At 43.2% G+C, this 16,011-nt stretch overlaps 1 protein-coding gene across 1 annotated transcript in view; it reads left to right on the top strand.

Annotated features, from left to right (window-relative positions):
* LOC132818561 (di-N-acetylchitobiase-like) overlaps window positions 1-8,360 on the top strand; it is a 50,704-nt gene extending 42,344 nt beyond the window's left edge. Inside the window, exons 8-9 of the mRNA XM_060829619.1 lie at window positions 7,291-7,434; window positions 8,278-8,360. Coding sequence (XP_060685602.1) covers window positions 7,291-7,434; window positions 8,278-8,360 — 227 coding nt within the window. The remainder of the gene's footprint in view (window positions 1-7,290; window positions 7,435-8,277) is intronic.
* The last annotated feature ends 7,651 nt before the right edge of the window (window positions 8,361-16,011 follow it).

Below are 16,011 nucleotides of genomic sequence, written 5' to 3' on the forward strand. Positions count from 1 at the left end.
TGGAGATAAGGAGAAACCTCTTCAGCCAGAGAGTGGGGAATATATGGAATTCATTACCACGGAAGGTTGTGGAGGCCAGATCATTGAGTATATTTAAGTTGGAAATAGATAGGTTCTTGAGTACCCAGGGGATCAAGGGTTATGGAGAGAAAGCAGGAGAATGGGGTTGAGAAACTTATCAGCCATGATTGAATAGTGGAGCAGACTCAATGGGCTGAATGGCCTAATTTTTGCTCCTGCATCTTATGGTCATACCTTCACTTGGAGAGGCAAGCATTGGTCAGGGATGGTCAACATGGCTTTGTTAGAGTGCAGGCATGTCTAACGATTTTTCAACGTGGTGACCAGGTGATAATTTGAGGGTAGTGCAGTTGATGTAGTTTATCTGGATGTCAGCAAGGCCTCTGACAAGGTCCCATTTGGAAACTAATAAAGAACATAAAAACAGGTGAGCTCCTGGGTCACTTGGCAAGGTGGTTCTGAAATTGATTTAGTGACAGGAGATAGAGGGAGGTGGGGGAAGGCTGTTTGTGTGACTGGAACCTGGTGTGTAGTGGTGTACCATAGGGATCAATGCTTGTTCCCTTAATGCTTATGATATTCATAAATGATGTAGACAAGATGTGGGAGGGATGATAAGTAAGTTTGCGGATGACACCGAGATTCGCTGGGTGGTTGACAATGAGAAGGAAGTTTGGTCAGGTGACAGATCAGTGGCAGATGGAAGTTAAAGTTAATAAATGTGAGATGGATCACTTTGGAAGAAGGAACAAGACAAGGGAGAACTCAAGTTTGTGGATGACACAAAAAGTAGGTAGGAAAGCAAGTGATGAGTCTGCAGAGGGAGATAGTCATGTTGGGAAATTGGGAAGTTGTACTCTTTGACTGGAGAAAAAGAAGAGCTGTATATTATTTTCAAGGTAAGAGACTGAGGAATGCTACAGCTCAGAGGGATTTGAGGGTCCTTGTGCATGAATCACAAAAAAAACCTAGCATCCAAGCTGATGCTGATAATGAGGAAGGCAAACAGACTTTTGGCCTAATTTTCAAAGGAAATGGAGTAGGAAAATTTGGAAGTCTTGCTCAACCTGTACAAGGCACTGGTCAGACCACAGCTAGTAAACTGTGGTCAGTTTTGGTGCCCATAGTTGAGGAACCGCAGAAAATAGGAGTAGGAGTAGGCCATTCAGCCCTTCCGGTCTGCTTCACCATTCAATATGATCATGGCTTATTAACCAACTCAATACCCTGTTTCTGCTTTCTCCCCACACTCCTAGATCCCATTAGCCCTGAGAACTACAACTAACTCCTTGAAAATATTCAGTGATTTGGCCTGAACTGCTTTCTGTGGCAGGGACTTCCACAGGCTTACCACTCCCTGAGTGAAGAGATTTCTCCTCATCACAGTCCCATACGGCCAGTCCCATATCTTTAGACTGTGACTAATAGCCAACCAAGATATGCTGGCAGTTGAGGCAGTCCACAGAAGGTTCACTCGGTTGATTCCGGGTATAGAGGGATTTCATTTTTAGGAGCTATTGAGTAGGTAAGGCTTGTACTCATTGGAGTTCAGGAGAATGAGAGTTTCTTTTTCTGTGGCCTCCATTTTAATTGCCTGGAGCCAACGCTCCAAAGCAAGTTGCATAATCCTTTCAAATTCCAGTTATGTCTGGACGGGGCGTTGCCTGAGTTACAGAATGTTTAATGATACACCTCCTGCACTAACTGGTATGTATTGAAGATTTTTTTACTACATTGTAATCTGTGGCAATTTCCTCAGGTAAGAGAAATAAACTTCAGGTACTTTCCCTGAAAGCTTACCCTGCAACAATATGGAATAGCGTTGGACTGGCTGCTTTAACTGCTGCTCAAAAGAAATAAAGAAGGCATCCATCTTTTCCTCTCTAAATGTGACACAGTAGGGTCCCACCTCCTCAACTCCCATCTCCCACAGTTTTTCTTGAAACTCACTTGTTCATCTTGCTGTTTCCTGTCGGATATATTTCTTTTCTGTTCATTTTTGTATTCTTGAAATTCTAATTTCCACTGCTCCAATACTTTCATTGCTCTATCTGCTTCACCATCCTCAGTTTCTGCCCATCAACCACTGGCCATTCCTGTTAAAATTTTAGGTTTTATGGCTTACAAAAGAAATTCTAATTCTGAGTTTCTCATTTAATCCTTTAACCATTTTGGGAACAGAACATTTAAATCTTCAAAAGTAACTTACCTCAATCTGCTGGGAAAACTCTGACATCAAGTGCAGACATTTCTCTACCGTAGCAATACAAAATGGGTGGCACGGTGGCACAGTGGTTAGCACTGCTGCCTCATAGCGCCAGAGACCCGGGTTCAATTCCTGCCTCAGGTGACTGACTGTGTGGAGTTTGCCCGTTCTCCTTGTGTCTGCGTGGGTTTCCTCCGGGTGTTCCAGTTTCCTCCCACAGTCCAAAGATGTGCGGGTCAGGTGAATTGGCTGTGCTAAATTGCCCGTAGTGTTAGGTAAGGGGTAAATGTATGGGTGAGTTGTGCTTCGGCAGGTCGGTGTGGACTTGTTGGGCTGAAGGGCCTGTTTCCACACTGTAAGTAATCTAATCTAAAAAAAAATGAAAGATGTTTGCAGATTTTTTTAATGTAAATTCATTTTGAAGTAATAATTTTCCTACTCTCATTCACTTGTTGTCTCTGTGGTTTCAAATCTCTGTTGAGCCCCCAGTTTGTCATGACCAGACTGGGTGAGATTCCCCAATTTGTCCTAGTTTCAGATAGGACACCCCAAACTGTAAATCTCCCAAGTGAGAAAGGATGAGTTAGCTCCTTTTACTTATTCATCCAGCCCTCAGTTGGATGCAACAATGTTAACTTTAAGAAGGATCCCTTTTCTTGCGGATGTCTGTGTCTCAGATGAAATTAATATTTGTTTTAAAAGGAGCCCAATTTAACCAGGCTTTCTTAAATTAACATGAAAGTGAGTTTATTGATTACAACATGTGTAGAAATGTTAAACAACTGACACACACATTAGATGTAAGACGCGAATCAAAAAGATAAAATATCGAAAACAGATGCAGATCACCCTGTGAATTGTTCTTGAGGAGCAGCTCAGATAATGTTGCAGTCATTATTGGGATGCATTGACAGTGAGGAACCCAGCAGGTGGAGAGTTAGTTGCTGAGATTCTTTGTTGTACAATTTGGTTAAAATTCCTTTGTCCTGACTCCTTTTTTAACTGTCTGTAGCACTCAGAGCGAGAGACAGTGTTCCATGTTTTACCTGTGGTGGAGGGGTGCTTACAGGAGTTCTCAGGTTGAGACTTCCACTGCATACAAGTTACATTTCAGACAGGACATTTCACAGGAGACGGAATACATCACAGACTAGAGTTGATGTGCTATTTTAACTCTTTTCTGTATATTCCTGGAAGAGAAAAGCACATAAGCCAACAGCAACAGGTTGCTCTCTATTGGGAACTGGTTAAGAATTCTGTGTGTCTCTCTCTATTTGAAGTTTGACACCTTTAGGTATTACACTCCATCAGTCCTACACAAGGGTTTTGACAGCAAACAACTGAATTTGCACTTGTAGTTACGATGTTTCTGTAGCAATCCTCTTTCAAGAAACGCATTTGAAATTAAGGGCGAAAATGCCTGTGACATTTTTGAAATTCTAACCCACTGTCCTAACAGTAGAAAGTGACAGTGGCCACTAACTGATTTGATATAAATGGCAAGAACAGTGTGAGGATGTAAAAGTTATGAAATAAATATAAGTTTGAAAGAAATCTTTCTTTCCTCCTTTCCAGTTTAAGTTGGCAGTTTGTTTGGTAAAATGCTGTCTTACCATCTGCACTTTGACTGAAGTTTTAAAAAAAGATATTTCTTTCTCCCTCATTAGCGAAAGTGTATAAGAAATACTTGATACATGTAACTGAACGAAAGAGATGGGTTAAAGGGATTCTGCGTTTGGTAAAGCTTCAGTTTCTGGATGGACTGCATATGGTGCCACTAGAATACATTTCAAATTTTCAAGCACTACCCCAGCTGGTCGCACAGGTTAAGCAACATTTACAAAATGAAACATCTGGATCTCAGGTGAAAGATAATTGTTTCAAAAAATGTAATAGAGATAAACCATTTGTTTAATTAATTAGGTATTTATAAATAAACATGATTTGGAGATGCCGGTGTTGGACAGGGGTGTACAAAATTAAAAATCGCACAACACCGGGTTATAGTCCAACAGGTTTAATTGGAAGCTTTCAGAGCGAGTCAACCACCTATGAAGGAGCGGCGTTCCGAAAGCTCCGTGTGCTTCCAGTTAAACTTGTTGGACTATAACCTGGTGTTGTGTGATTTATAAATAAACATGTATCCTATTTTCCTGGAGAGGTGATTTCCAGTTGCTGTTTTAATGTCCATCGTCCTGTTACAAGGTGGTTACAGGATATTTTATGTTGAATCAATTTCAGCTGAAGATGCAGCTGACCCCGATAATGCAGCAACTGGAGCCTTGAAGGAGATCGCTGGATAGAGGCACAGCTTCCACCAGTGGCAAGATTTGAGGTGTAACTTTCACATGTGTTTAAGAATGATACAGCACAGAAGGAGGCCATTTGGCCCATCAGCCCAGTGCCTGCTATTCCAAAGCGTTACCCAGTGACTCCCATTTCCCTGCTCTCTCCCTGTAACTCTCCAGTTTATCTCAAGTGTTTATCCAGTTATTTTAAAAATTGCTGTTGGGTAAACTTGCATGTTGCATTTCAATTCCTTCTGAAAAATACTGTTCCCATCTCTTATGACATTTCTCTGAAATCTGTGAATCCTGTTTCCTGACCCTCCAGCCACAGGAAATGTTTTGTCCTTATTTACTCCATGAAGACTCTTGGTAAAAGAGGAAATAGTCTACTTCTACAGCCCCTGCATGATCCTCCATGAGTTACACAATTCATTTACAGAGGGTTCTTCTGAAATTAAGGAGCCTTTATGTTGACGGGAGAACTCTATCTGTTTTTACTGGGTAATGTTTGCAACGAAAATGTTATTGTCAATTTTTTTCACATGACAAGATCTCACTAATCTCATTTAGTTCTTGAGTTCAAACTCACAAATGTCTGCTAGTTAAGGCATCAATTCCATCATCCTCACAAATCCTGCCTTGTACTGACATACCTGATCTGGTTATAGTCCAACAGGTTTATGCCAAAGCAGTAGCGTTTGGAACGCTGCTCCTTCATCAGGCACCTGACGCGTTTTGAAAGATGGTGCTTCCAAATAACCCGGTTGGGCAATAACCTGGTGTTGTGTGATATTTAATTTTGTCCACCCCAGTCCAACACTGACTCCTCCACATCATACCCGATCTGAGCTGGGATGTTGGAGGGCACTGTGTGTGCTGCAGAATTACTGCAGTGTTTCAGACCCAAAGCAGGCAATTCCGCCATTTGTCTGCACCGTTGGATATTTTAATTTGCTGCCAATCCCCTGCCTATTCTCCATCCCCCTGCACATTGTTCGTATTTGAATGATATTATAGTGCTCTCTTGATTGCCTCAATTGAATCTGCCTCCAAAACATTTCCAGGCTTTCTAGACATTGAGTAAGAAGGGCTTTTTAAAAAAAAATAGTTCTCATATGACCAAAACACCATAAAATATAGGAGCAGAGTTGAGCCTATTCTGCTCATTGAGTCTGCTTTACCATTCGATCGTGGCTGATTTGTTTCTCAAACCATTGTCCTGTTTACTCCCCTGTAATCCTTATCCCCCTGACTAAACAAGACCCTGTTGGTCTTTGTCTTAAATATACTCAATGACTTAGCCGTTTCTCCCACACCAATCATTGAGCCAGAGCATTTATTGCTATAATCTTGTCAACCCTGTGCCAAATTGCTCGTGGCTCAGATAGTAATCCAGAGATTATTACCTTTTTGGTTCTGCTTTTTAATGTCGCCTCTAACTGCTCATATTCCCTCAGCAGAACCTCCTTCCTCTTTCTCCCAATATTGTTGGTACTTATGTGACCCTCGCACTCCATGTTCCTCTGTAGCCCAATCAGATACCATGAACCCAGGTGCTAGGCTGGCAACACAGCCTTCAGTACTCACAATCCTGGCCACAGAGAACAGTGTCTATTCCCTGACTGTACTATCTCCAATTACAACTACATTTCTATTTTCTCCCCTCTTTTGAATGACTCCCTTCCCATGGTGCTATGGTCAGTTTGCTCATCCTCCCTAAACCCCCACCCTCATCCACACAGGGAGCAAGAATCTCAAAACTGTTAGACAAGCTCAAGAGCTGAGGCTCCTGGAATCCTCTACCTGCCTCACTCATAGTCACAACCTCCTATCTCTGACTGCTGTCCAAATTTGAGGGCATAATCTAAAGGGTGTGATTGCCTCCTGAAACACAACATCCAGGTATCTTCTGGTGCTCTCCATTGAACCAGGGTTGATGCCCTGGCTTGATGACAATGATAGAGTGGGATATGTGCCTGGCCAAGAGTTTGCAGATTTTGCTGGAGTACAATTCTACTGCTGTTGGGGTACCATAGTGCCTCATGAATGCTCAGTGTTAAGTTGCTAGCTCTGTTCAAAGTCTGTCCCAATTACCACATTGATCCACAACGCAATGGAAGTTATTCTCAATGTAAAGGTGGGATTTTGTCTCCACAAGGACTGTGCGGTGGTCACTCCTACCAACACTGTCATGAACAGATGCATCTTCAGCTGGCAGATCAGGTGGATGAGATCAAGTATGTTTTTCCCTTCCTTGGTTTCCTAACGTTCTGCCACAGACCCAGTCTAGCAGCAATGTCATTCAGAACTTGACCAGGTCAATCAGCAGTGCTGTTGTAGTGGTAGTAGACACCTATATCCCATCCATGGATACATTAAAAAGCATACTTGTCATCACATCAAAGGAGGGGTTTGAGTTTGCTTGAAACCGTGCAGAGAAAATTTAACAAAATTGTCCACGGCTGCAAGGTTTGTTTGAAACAGCACAGTTGTCTTGTTGGTCCAACAGAGACTGAGGGAAGAATGTTACAGGTTCAGATAAAATAAATAAGTACACAGCATAAAGCTGTTCTCACTAACTGCTAACACAGGACTAAAGGATAAAGAGACATGGGGCTTCTGCTGTGTTAGTTTCACAGGTCCCCATCAGCCATCCAGAATGGGAGTGCTTCAAAAAATCATATAATGTTAGTTTTACATGATATAAGTTGTGAGATAAGATAACCTTTCTCCTGCTTGTTCATTAGATCTCAGTTACTGTCCCTTGGTCTCCAGTCTGTCCAGACGGCAAGTGCTATGATTACACATCAATGGCACAGTCCTGTGACTTTTTATATGTGAAGGCCTATGACATGCAGCTTGAAATGTGGGAAGAGTGCTTTGCAAAAGCAAATGCTCCCTATGACCAGGCATTCTCAGGTATGAACTGCATTGAATAATTGATTTATTGTTGTTGTATGTACTAAGATACAGTGTAAAGTGTTGTTTTGCATGTTCTCACAGACAGAGCATCCCATACAAACTACATCAGGGGAGCAGAACAGAGTGCAGGGTGCAGTGTGACAGCCACAGAGAAGGTGCAGAGAGAGAAAGATTAGAATTAAGATCTTTGAGAGGTCCATTCAAAGGTCTGATAGCCAACGGGGGTGGGTGGGGCCGGGGGGGAGGGGAAGCTGTTCATGAATCTATTCATATCTGTATTCAAACTTTTATATCTTTGCCTGATGGAAGGTGGTGGACGAGATTATAACTGGGGTGGGAGGAGTCTTGATTCAGGCCTTTCCTGAGGCAGTGAGAGATACAGACAGAGTCAATGGATGGAAGGCTGGTGTACGTGACAGACTGGGCTGTGTTTACGACTCTCTGTTTCTTGCAGTCTTGGGAAGAACACCTGCCATACCACACTGTGATGCATCCAGATAAGATATGAACTATGGTGCATCTATAAAAATTGGTCAGAGTCCTTGCGGACAGGCCAAATTTCCTTAGCGTCCTGTGAAAGTAGAGGTGTTGCTGTGCTTTCTTGACCATCGTGTTGACATAGGTAAAGCAGGACAGATTGTTGGTGATCATCACTCCCAGGAACATGGCAGCCTCGACCATCACCACCTCAGCTCCATTGATACAGACAGGGCCATGCGCTTCCTGAAGTCAATGACCAGCTCTTGTGTTTTGCTGACGTGGATGGAGCGATTGTTGTCTTTATACCGTGTCACTGAGCACTCAATCTCCTTCCTGATCTGTGTCTCTTTATCGTTTAAGATCTGACCTACAACGGTGATGTCATCAACAAACTTGTAAATGGTGTTGGGACAGAGTTTGGCCACAGAGTCGTGTATGTATAAGGAGGGCAGTAGAGAGCTGAGTACACGGCATTGCGGGGCACCAGTGTTGAGGATTATGGTAGCCGAGGTGTCTTACTGCAGTATGATCTTCTGGCGAAAGGTGTGTCTACTCCATAGCAATGCTAATCAATGCTCAATCATTATATTTTTTCCCATTTAGGTCTGCATTATTATATCCAGCTGGGTGTTGATCCCAAAAAGCTCATACTAGTGGTATGGCTATGACTATCCTTGTGAGCATTTCTATGAGATAAGGAATATAGAAAATTACAGCACAGAACAGGCCCTGCAGATTCACGATGTTGTGCCAACGAAGACATATGGAATGCTCTGTGCCCGACCAGGTGTAAATGGAGAACCTGAACCACTAATCTCCACACAATGTGAATCTTTGGTTTTCCAATTAAAAAATGAAATAAAATAATCTAGATGCAGGAAACATAATTTCACATCTGATGTAAAAGGTTCTTAGTTCAGGAAAGGTGTCATGTGCTAGCAGAGGCTTGGGAAAGGGGCCTATTCCTGTGCTGTGCTGTTCTTTGCAATCATTGCAACTGCTATTCTGTGGGATGCAAACGTACTGGTACAGTAAGGTCTGGTCATGTTGGACTTCTGCTTAAATTGTTTACATTTGCAACAAATCTGTATCAATTATCATGTTGACTCATAAGACACAGGAGCAGAAATTTAGGCCATTTGGCCCATTGCATCTCCTTCACGATTCAATCTTGGCTAATAGGGTTTTCAACCCCATTTTCCTGTTTTCTCCCTGTAACCTTTGATCCCCTACAATCAAGAACTTACCTATCTCTGTTTTAAATATACTCAAATGACCTGGCCTCCACAGTCTTCTGTGGCAATGGATTGCACAGATTCACTCTCTGGCTAAAGAAGTTTCTCCTGATCTCCATTCTAAAAGGTCCTTCCTTTACTCTAAGGCTGTGCCCTCGGGTCCTAGTCTCTCCTACTAATGGAAACGTCTTCCCAACATCCACTCTGTCCAGGCCATTCAGTATTCTGTATGTTTCAGTTAGATCTCCTTCCTCATCCTTCCTAACTCCATCGAGTATACTCCCAGAGTCCTCAAACATTCCTGATATGTTAAGCTTTTCATTCCTGGGGACCATTCTTGTGAACCTGTTCTGGACGCGCTCCATGGCCAATATATCTCTGGACTCGCTCCATGGCCAATATATCCTTCCTGAAGTATGGGGCCCAAAATTGCTCACAATACTCTAAATGTGGTCAGACCAGAGCATTATAAAGCCTCAGAAGTACATTTCTGATTTTAAATTCTAGTCCTGTGGAGATAAATGACAACACTGTATTTGCCTTCCTAATTACCACCTCAACCTGCAAGATAAACTTAACAGAAACCAGTCCCTTTCCACTTCAGATTTCTGAATTTTCTCCCCATCTAGAAAATGATCTATTCCTCCTACCAAAGTGCATGATCTCACACTTTCCCACATTGTATCTCATCTGCTACTTCTTTGCCCATTCCCCTAGCCTGTCTAAATCCTTCTGCAGCCTCCCTGCCTCCTCAATACTGCCAGTCCATCCACCTATCTTTGCATTATCTGCAAACTCAATCAGAATGCTCTCAGTTACTTCATCCAGATCATTAACACATAAAGTGAAAATTTATTGTCCCAACACTGATCTTTGTGAACCACCACAAGTAAGGGGCTTCTATCCTGAGAAGGATCCTTTTATCCCCAGTGAAGATTACAGATTTGTACAAAGTAGATTTCCTGCTGGTAATTTAACTATGACTCTTCTTCAGTCAAGAGACCCTCATTCAGATGATGCCAGATCTGCTGAGCCTCTTCAGTCATTTCTGTTTTAGTTTAACAATTATGCGGTTCATTTTATCTGTACCTTAATTCACAGTGCTGATTCTTTTAGATTTTGATCTGCTTTAGATTATCATTTTGAACTCAGGTCTTTATGTTTTCTGCTTCCACGAGTACTGAGTGTGAATAGACCATTGAAGATGAATCTTCACTGTGGTATTTTGAGTGTAATAAAATAAATCACTAATCATGACTATTTACCATTTGTTTCTTATGATGGTTTTCCAACTATCTGTTTCTAGAAAGCAATGTAAATTTTTGCACAAATGCACTTAGAGAGTCATATCATGAAAACAGATCCTTTGGTCCAACTCATCTGTGCTAACAAGACTCCCTCATCTGACCTAGTCCCATTTATCATCATTCCACCCTTATGCCTCTAAACTCTTCCTATTCATGTCCTCATCCAGATGCCTTTTAACTGCTGTAATTGTCCCAGCCTCCACCACTTCCACTGGCAGCTCATTCCATACACGCACCACCCTCTGCATGAAAATGTTATCCCTTGGGTCCTTTTCAAATCTTTCCCCTCCCACGTTAAACCAATGTCCACATACCAGGAAATTCACCACATCCATGCTTCTCATGACTTTATAAACCTCTATAAGGTCATCTGTCAGTCTCTGATGGTCCGGGGAAAACAGCCCCAGCCTCTCCCTACAGCTCAAACTGTTCAATCGTGGCAAATCCTTGTAAATCTTTTCCGCACCCTCTCAAGAGTTGCTGTGGGCTATTGCTTTTGACTGATAAGTCAGAGACTTTACTCAGTGCTTCCTTCAAGCAAGTGAAAGTCTGTAGAGAACAGAGAGACTGACAAACAGCAAGTTCTGAAGATTCCCAAGGTGTAAGCTCAGCACTATGGAGCACTGCCTTCCCAAGCAGACACTAATATCAGATTTAAAATGGTTTCCAGACTTTCAATATGTGACAAGGGGCTGCATTGGTTGTAACAAATCAGCTACACAAATAATAGTCCATTTTGCTGTTCTTTCTACCAAATGGATGACTTCACGTTTACCAGCATTGTACTCCATCTGCCAGTCAAGGTAAACAACTCGGAGAAAATGAGGATGGCAGATGCTGGAGATCAGAGTCGAAGAATGTGGCGCTGGAAAAGCACAGCAGCTCAGGCAACATCCGAGGAGCAGGAGAATTGATGTATCAGTCATAAGCCCTTCATCAGGAACGAGGCTTGTAGTACAAGGGGGCTGAGAGATAAATGGGAGACAGTGGGGCTGAGGGGAATGGCAGCTGAGAATGCAATAGGTAGGTGAAGGTGAGGATGAAAGTGATAGGTCAGAGAGGAGGGTGGAGCTGCCCAAGGACAGAACCCCCTGGTTCTCATCAACTACTCCACCAACCTCTGGATACATTGTATCATCCTCCAACGTTTCCACCACCTACAAATGGACCCAACCATCAGGAACATATTTCTCTCCCCACCCCATCTGCGTTTCAGAGAGACCATTCCCTCTGCAACTCCCTTGTTAGGTTCACATCTCTCACCATCCCACCCTCCCCTCCCAGCACCTTCCCCTGCCACAACAAGAAGTGCAAACCCTGCACCCCACCTCCCTCCCTCACCTCCGTCCAAGGCCCCAAAGGATCGTTCCACATCCGACAGAAATTTACCTGTACTTCCATACATGTCACCTACTGTATCTGTTGCACCAGTGGTTTACTCTACATTGTGGAGACAGAACACCAACTTGTGGATCATTTCAGAGAACATCTCTGGGACACCCGCACTAACCAACTCCACTACCCTGTGACTGAACACTTTAATTTCCCCTCCCTCTCCACCAAGGAGATGTATGTCCTGGGCCTCCTCCATCGCCAAACCCTAACCACCCAGCACCTGGAGAAAGAACGCCTCATCTTCCACCTTGGGACCCTCCAACCACACGGAATCAATGTGGATTTCACTAGTTTCCCCAATTCCCCTCTCCCCTCAACCTTATCCCAGTCCCAACCTTATCCCAGACCCAACCGCACTCTTGAATGGTCCTATCCCATCTTCGTTCCCACCTATCTGCTCCATTTTCCTCTCTGACCGATCACTTTCACCCTCACCTTCATCTCCCTATCGCACTCTCAGCTACCTTGCCCCTAGCCCCAACCCCCCTTCCCATTTATCTCCCAGCCTCCTTGGCCCACAAGCCTCAATCCTGATGAAGGGCTTATGCCTGAAATGTCGATTCTCCTGCTCCTCGAATGCTGCCTGGCCTGCTGTGCTTTTCCAGCACCAAGCTCTTCGACGAAGGTAAACAACTATTTAGGAATAACAAAATGTGTTTTATAAACAATAACTTATTGCTTTCAAAGTGAATTGCTTGAAGAATGTTGAAATCCTGGAAATAGTTTTTTATTCATTCCAGGGGTGTAGATGTTATTTCTAAGGGCAGTATTTCTTACCCATCTCTAACCCTGCTGGAGAAAGTGGGGGGAGTTGGCATCTTGAACAACTGCAGCCCTGTACATATGCCCACAACGTCATTAATAAGGGAATTCCAGGATTCCCTGGACATCCATGAATTTAGTGTCACTGAAGAAATGGCAATAAATTTCCAAGCCAGGATCGTGAGTGTTTTGACAAATTTCCTACACAATGGGCTTACATTTTTCAACATCGAACACACCTTCAATGCATTGGAATAACTGCATTGATACCTGGTTCAATACTCTATAGAGTGAATGTCACAGATTCCTTTCAGTCCCACATTATAAATGGACTCTTCTACTGCTCTGAAGGAAATAGTTTGATTTTGATGACTTAATTATTTGATTAGATTCCCTACAGTATGGAAACAGGCCCTTTGGCCCAACAAGTCCACACTAACCCTCCGAAGAGTAACCCAACAAGACCCATTCCCCTACTCTACATTTACCCTTGACTAATGCACTTAACACTATGGGCAATTTAGATTGGCCAATCCACCTAAACTGCACATCTTTGGATTGTGGGAAGAAACTCACACAGAAACAGGGAGAATGTGCAAACTCCACGCAGACAGGAATCAAAGCTGGGTCCCTGGTACTGTGAGGCAGCAGTGCTAACCACTGAGCCACCGTGCTGCCATGCTTGTCACATGTAATGAGATATAGTGAAAAGTATTGTTTTGAGTGCTAACTAGTCAAATTATACCTTACGTACGTACTTCAGGGTAACAGAACAATGCAGAATATAGTGTTACAGCTAAATGGGTGAGAAATCTGGGAGAATCAGGTGAGAGGTTCAGCAAGGCTTTTGTCAACATCAGGAACAAGAAGTCACATTTCCCAACACAGTTCCGGGCACTGAAACCCGATTCTCACTGAGATCAAAGGTTTGCAATGTGTGCAACAAAGTTTAACTCATGGAACTGTGGGCAGTTCTGGTTAGGCCAGTATTTATGATCCATCCTTAATTGCTCTCGAGAAGCTGGAGGTGAGCCTTGTGTTACGTGAACCCTGCATACCTCCTGTTAGCCAAGCCAACCTTCTCTGGATTGCCTTCACTGACAGTCAATCTTTCCTTAGCTAAGGGACCCAAAACTCCTCACACCATTCCAACTTTCTTTCAATCATTGGACTAGGGCGTTGCTGACTTTATCAGCATTGATTGCCCATCCCTAATTGCCCAGAGGGTAGTTAAGAGTCAGCCACATTGCTGTGGGTCTGGAATCACACATAGGCTAGACCAGACCTTCTGCCTTGCCATCACATTCGAGACCTAGATGGGTGTTTTAGTCATCACTCCAGGTATTTATTGATGTCAAATTCCACTACCTACTGTGGCAAGATTGGAACCCAGGTCCCGACAGCATTACCCAGCTCTCCTGGTAAATAGTCTAGTGATAATGTCACTCAGCACCCATCTCCTCAGTTTATTGGACGGATTCCTGGGATGGCAGAACAAATGTGTAAAAAGAGACTGGATAGAGTAGAGCTAAACTCATTGGTATTTAGAAGATTGAGGGTGTATCCTACAGGAGCACTGGGGGCTAGTTAGCTCAGTTGGCCAGATGGATGGTTTGTAATGTAGACCGACACTAACAGTATGGGTTCAATCGCCATTACAGCTGAAGTACTGCATTCTCAAATTTTCTCTTTGTCTAAGGTGACCCTCATTTTAAACCACTATCAGTCACCTCTCTCTGTCATGAGAGAGGAACCCTATATCGAGTAGGAACTTTAGCAGCTTTACCTTTGCTGTCATTAAAAACCTATAATGTTTGTCATAGAGTCATAGAGATGTACAGCATGGAAATAGACCAATCGGTCCAATCCGTCCATGCCGACCAAATATCCCAACCCAATCTAGTCCCACCTGCCAGCACCCGGCCCATATCCCTCCAAACCCTTCCTATTCATATACCCATCCAAATGCCTCTTAAATGTTGCAATTGTACCAGCCTCCACCACTTCCTCTGCAGATCATTCCATACACGTACTACCCTCTGCGTGAAAAAGTTGCCCTTTAGGTCTCTTTTATATCTTTCCCCTCTCAGCCTGAACCTATGCCCTCTAGTTCTGGACTCCCCAACATCAGGGAAAAGACTTTGTCTATTTACTCTATCCATGCCCCTCATAATTTTGTCATTTCACTGTTTGTTAGTTCTCCCAGATGCACTCCGATGTCCAGTGATACATGAATTCAAACAGCAAAGGCAGTAACTGTGCAGGCTCTCTCTCTCTCTCTCTCCTGCACTGTCCTCACCATGTGCTTCCTTTGTCTGTTCTTCTCCCTTTTAAAACTGCTGTTGTTTTGACATTTTTTTTCCCCAAAGTTCCAAAACAATGCAGCAGCATGTAAAACAGTAATTGCTGTTCCTGGAATTTGAGGAAATCACCCCCAGCACCTAAAATACCTCAAAGAAAGGAACAGTTCTTACAGCCAGAAAGTTTTCCCGTCCTCCATCTTGGACTTTGTAATTCTACCCAATAAGATGGTAACTGCTTTTAACCCTGATACAGTTTTTTTTCTCTGTGACAATGTGCTTTAGCCACTTTGTATGTTTGGTTACATTGCAATCAACTTAACGATAAGCTCACAACTATTGCATGGAAACTGCAACAAAGTCAAATCCAGATGAAACATTTTTAAGATTTAATTCAGAGGGTGTGGGCATCTCTGGCTGGACCAGTATTTATGACTCATTCTGGTGGCCCTTGATGAGGTGGTGCTGATCTGCCTTACTGAACCACTTTGAACTGAGTGGCTTGCCTCACCATTTTCAAGGATAGTTCGGAATCAACTACATTGCTGTGAGTCTGGAGGTTTCCTGATGAAGGGCTCTGGCCTGAAACGTCGAATTTCCTGTTCCTTGGATGCTGCCTGACCTGCTGTGCTTTAACCAGCAACACATTTTCAGCTCTGATCTCCAGCATCTGCAGACCTCACTTTTTACTCATGTGTAGGCTAGACTGGATAAGAACATCAGATTTCCGCTGATAGTTGCCATGGTCACCATTACTGACTGCAGCTTTCAACACCAGATTTTAGTAAAGGACTTTATTACTTTAGCACTCATAGTCAGAAACAGTCCATCACAATTTATATTTTGCCATTTAGGTTGTGTGTGCTTAATCCTACATTGATTGCACTGGTTTGGATTTCAAAGAAAGAAGAACAAAGAAAATTTACAGCCCAGGAACAGGCCCTTCGGCCCTCCAGGTCTGAGCTGATCCCAATCCACTGTCTAAACCTGTCGATCAATTCCTAAGCATCTGTATCCCACTGCTCCCCACCTACTCATGCATTTGTCCAAATACATCTTGAATGAATCTACCGTGCCTGTCTCTACTACGTCTGC

The sequence above is a fragment of the Hemiscyllium ocellatum genome, chromosome 9 (genome assembly GCF_020745735.1).
Source record: "Hemiscyllium ocellatum isolate sHemOce1 chromosome 9, sHemOce1.pat.X.cur, whole genome shotgun sequence".
NCBI lineage: Eukaryota > Metazoa > Chordata > Chondrichthyes > Orectolobiformes > Hemiscylliidae > Hemiscyllium > Hemiscyllium ocellatum.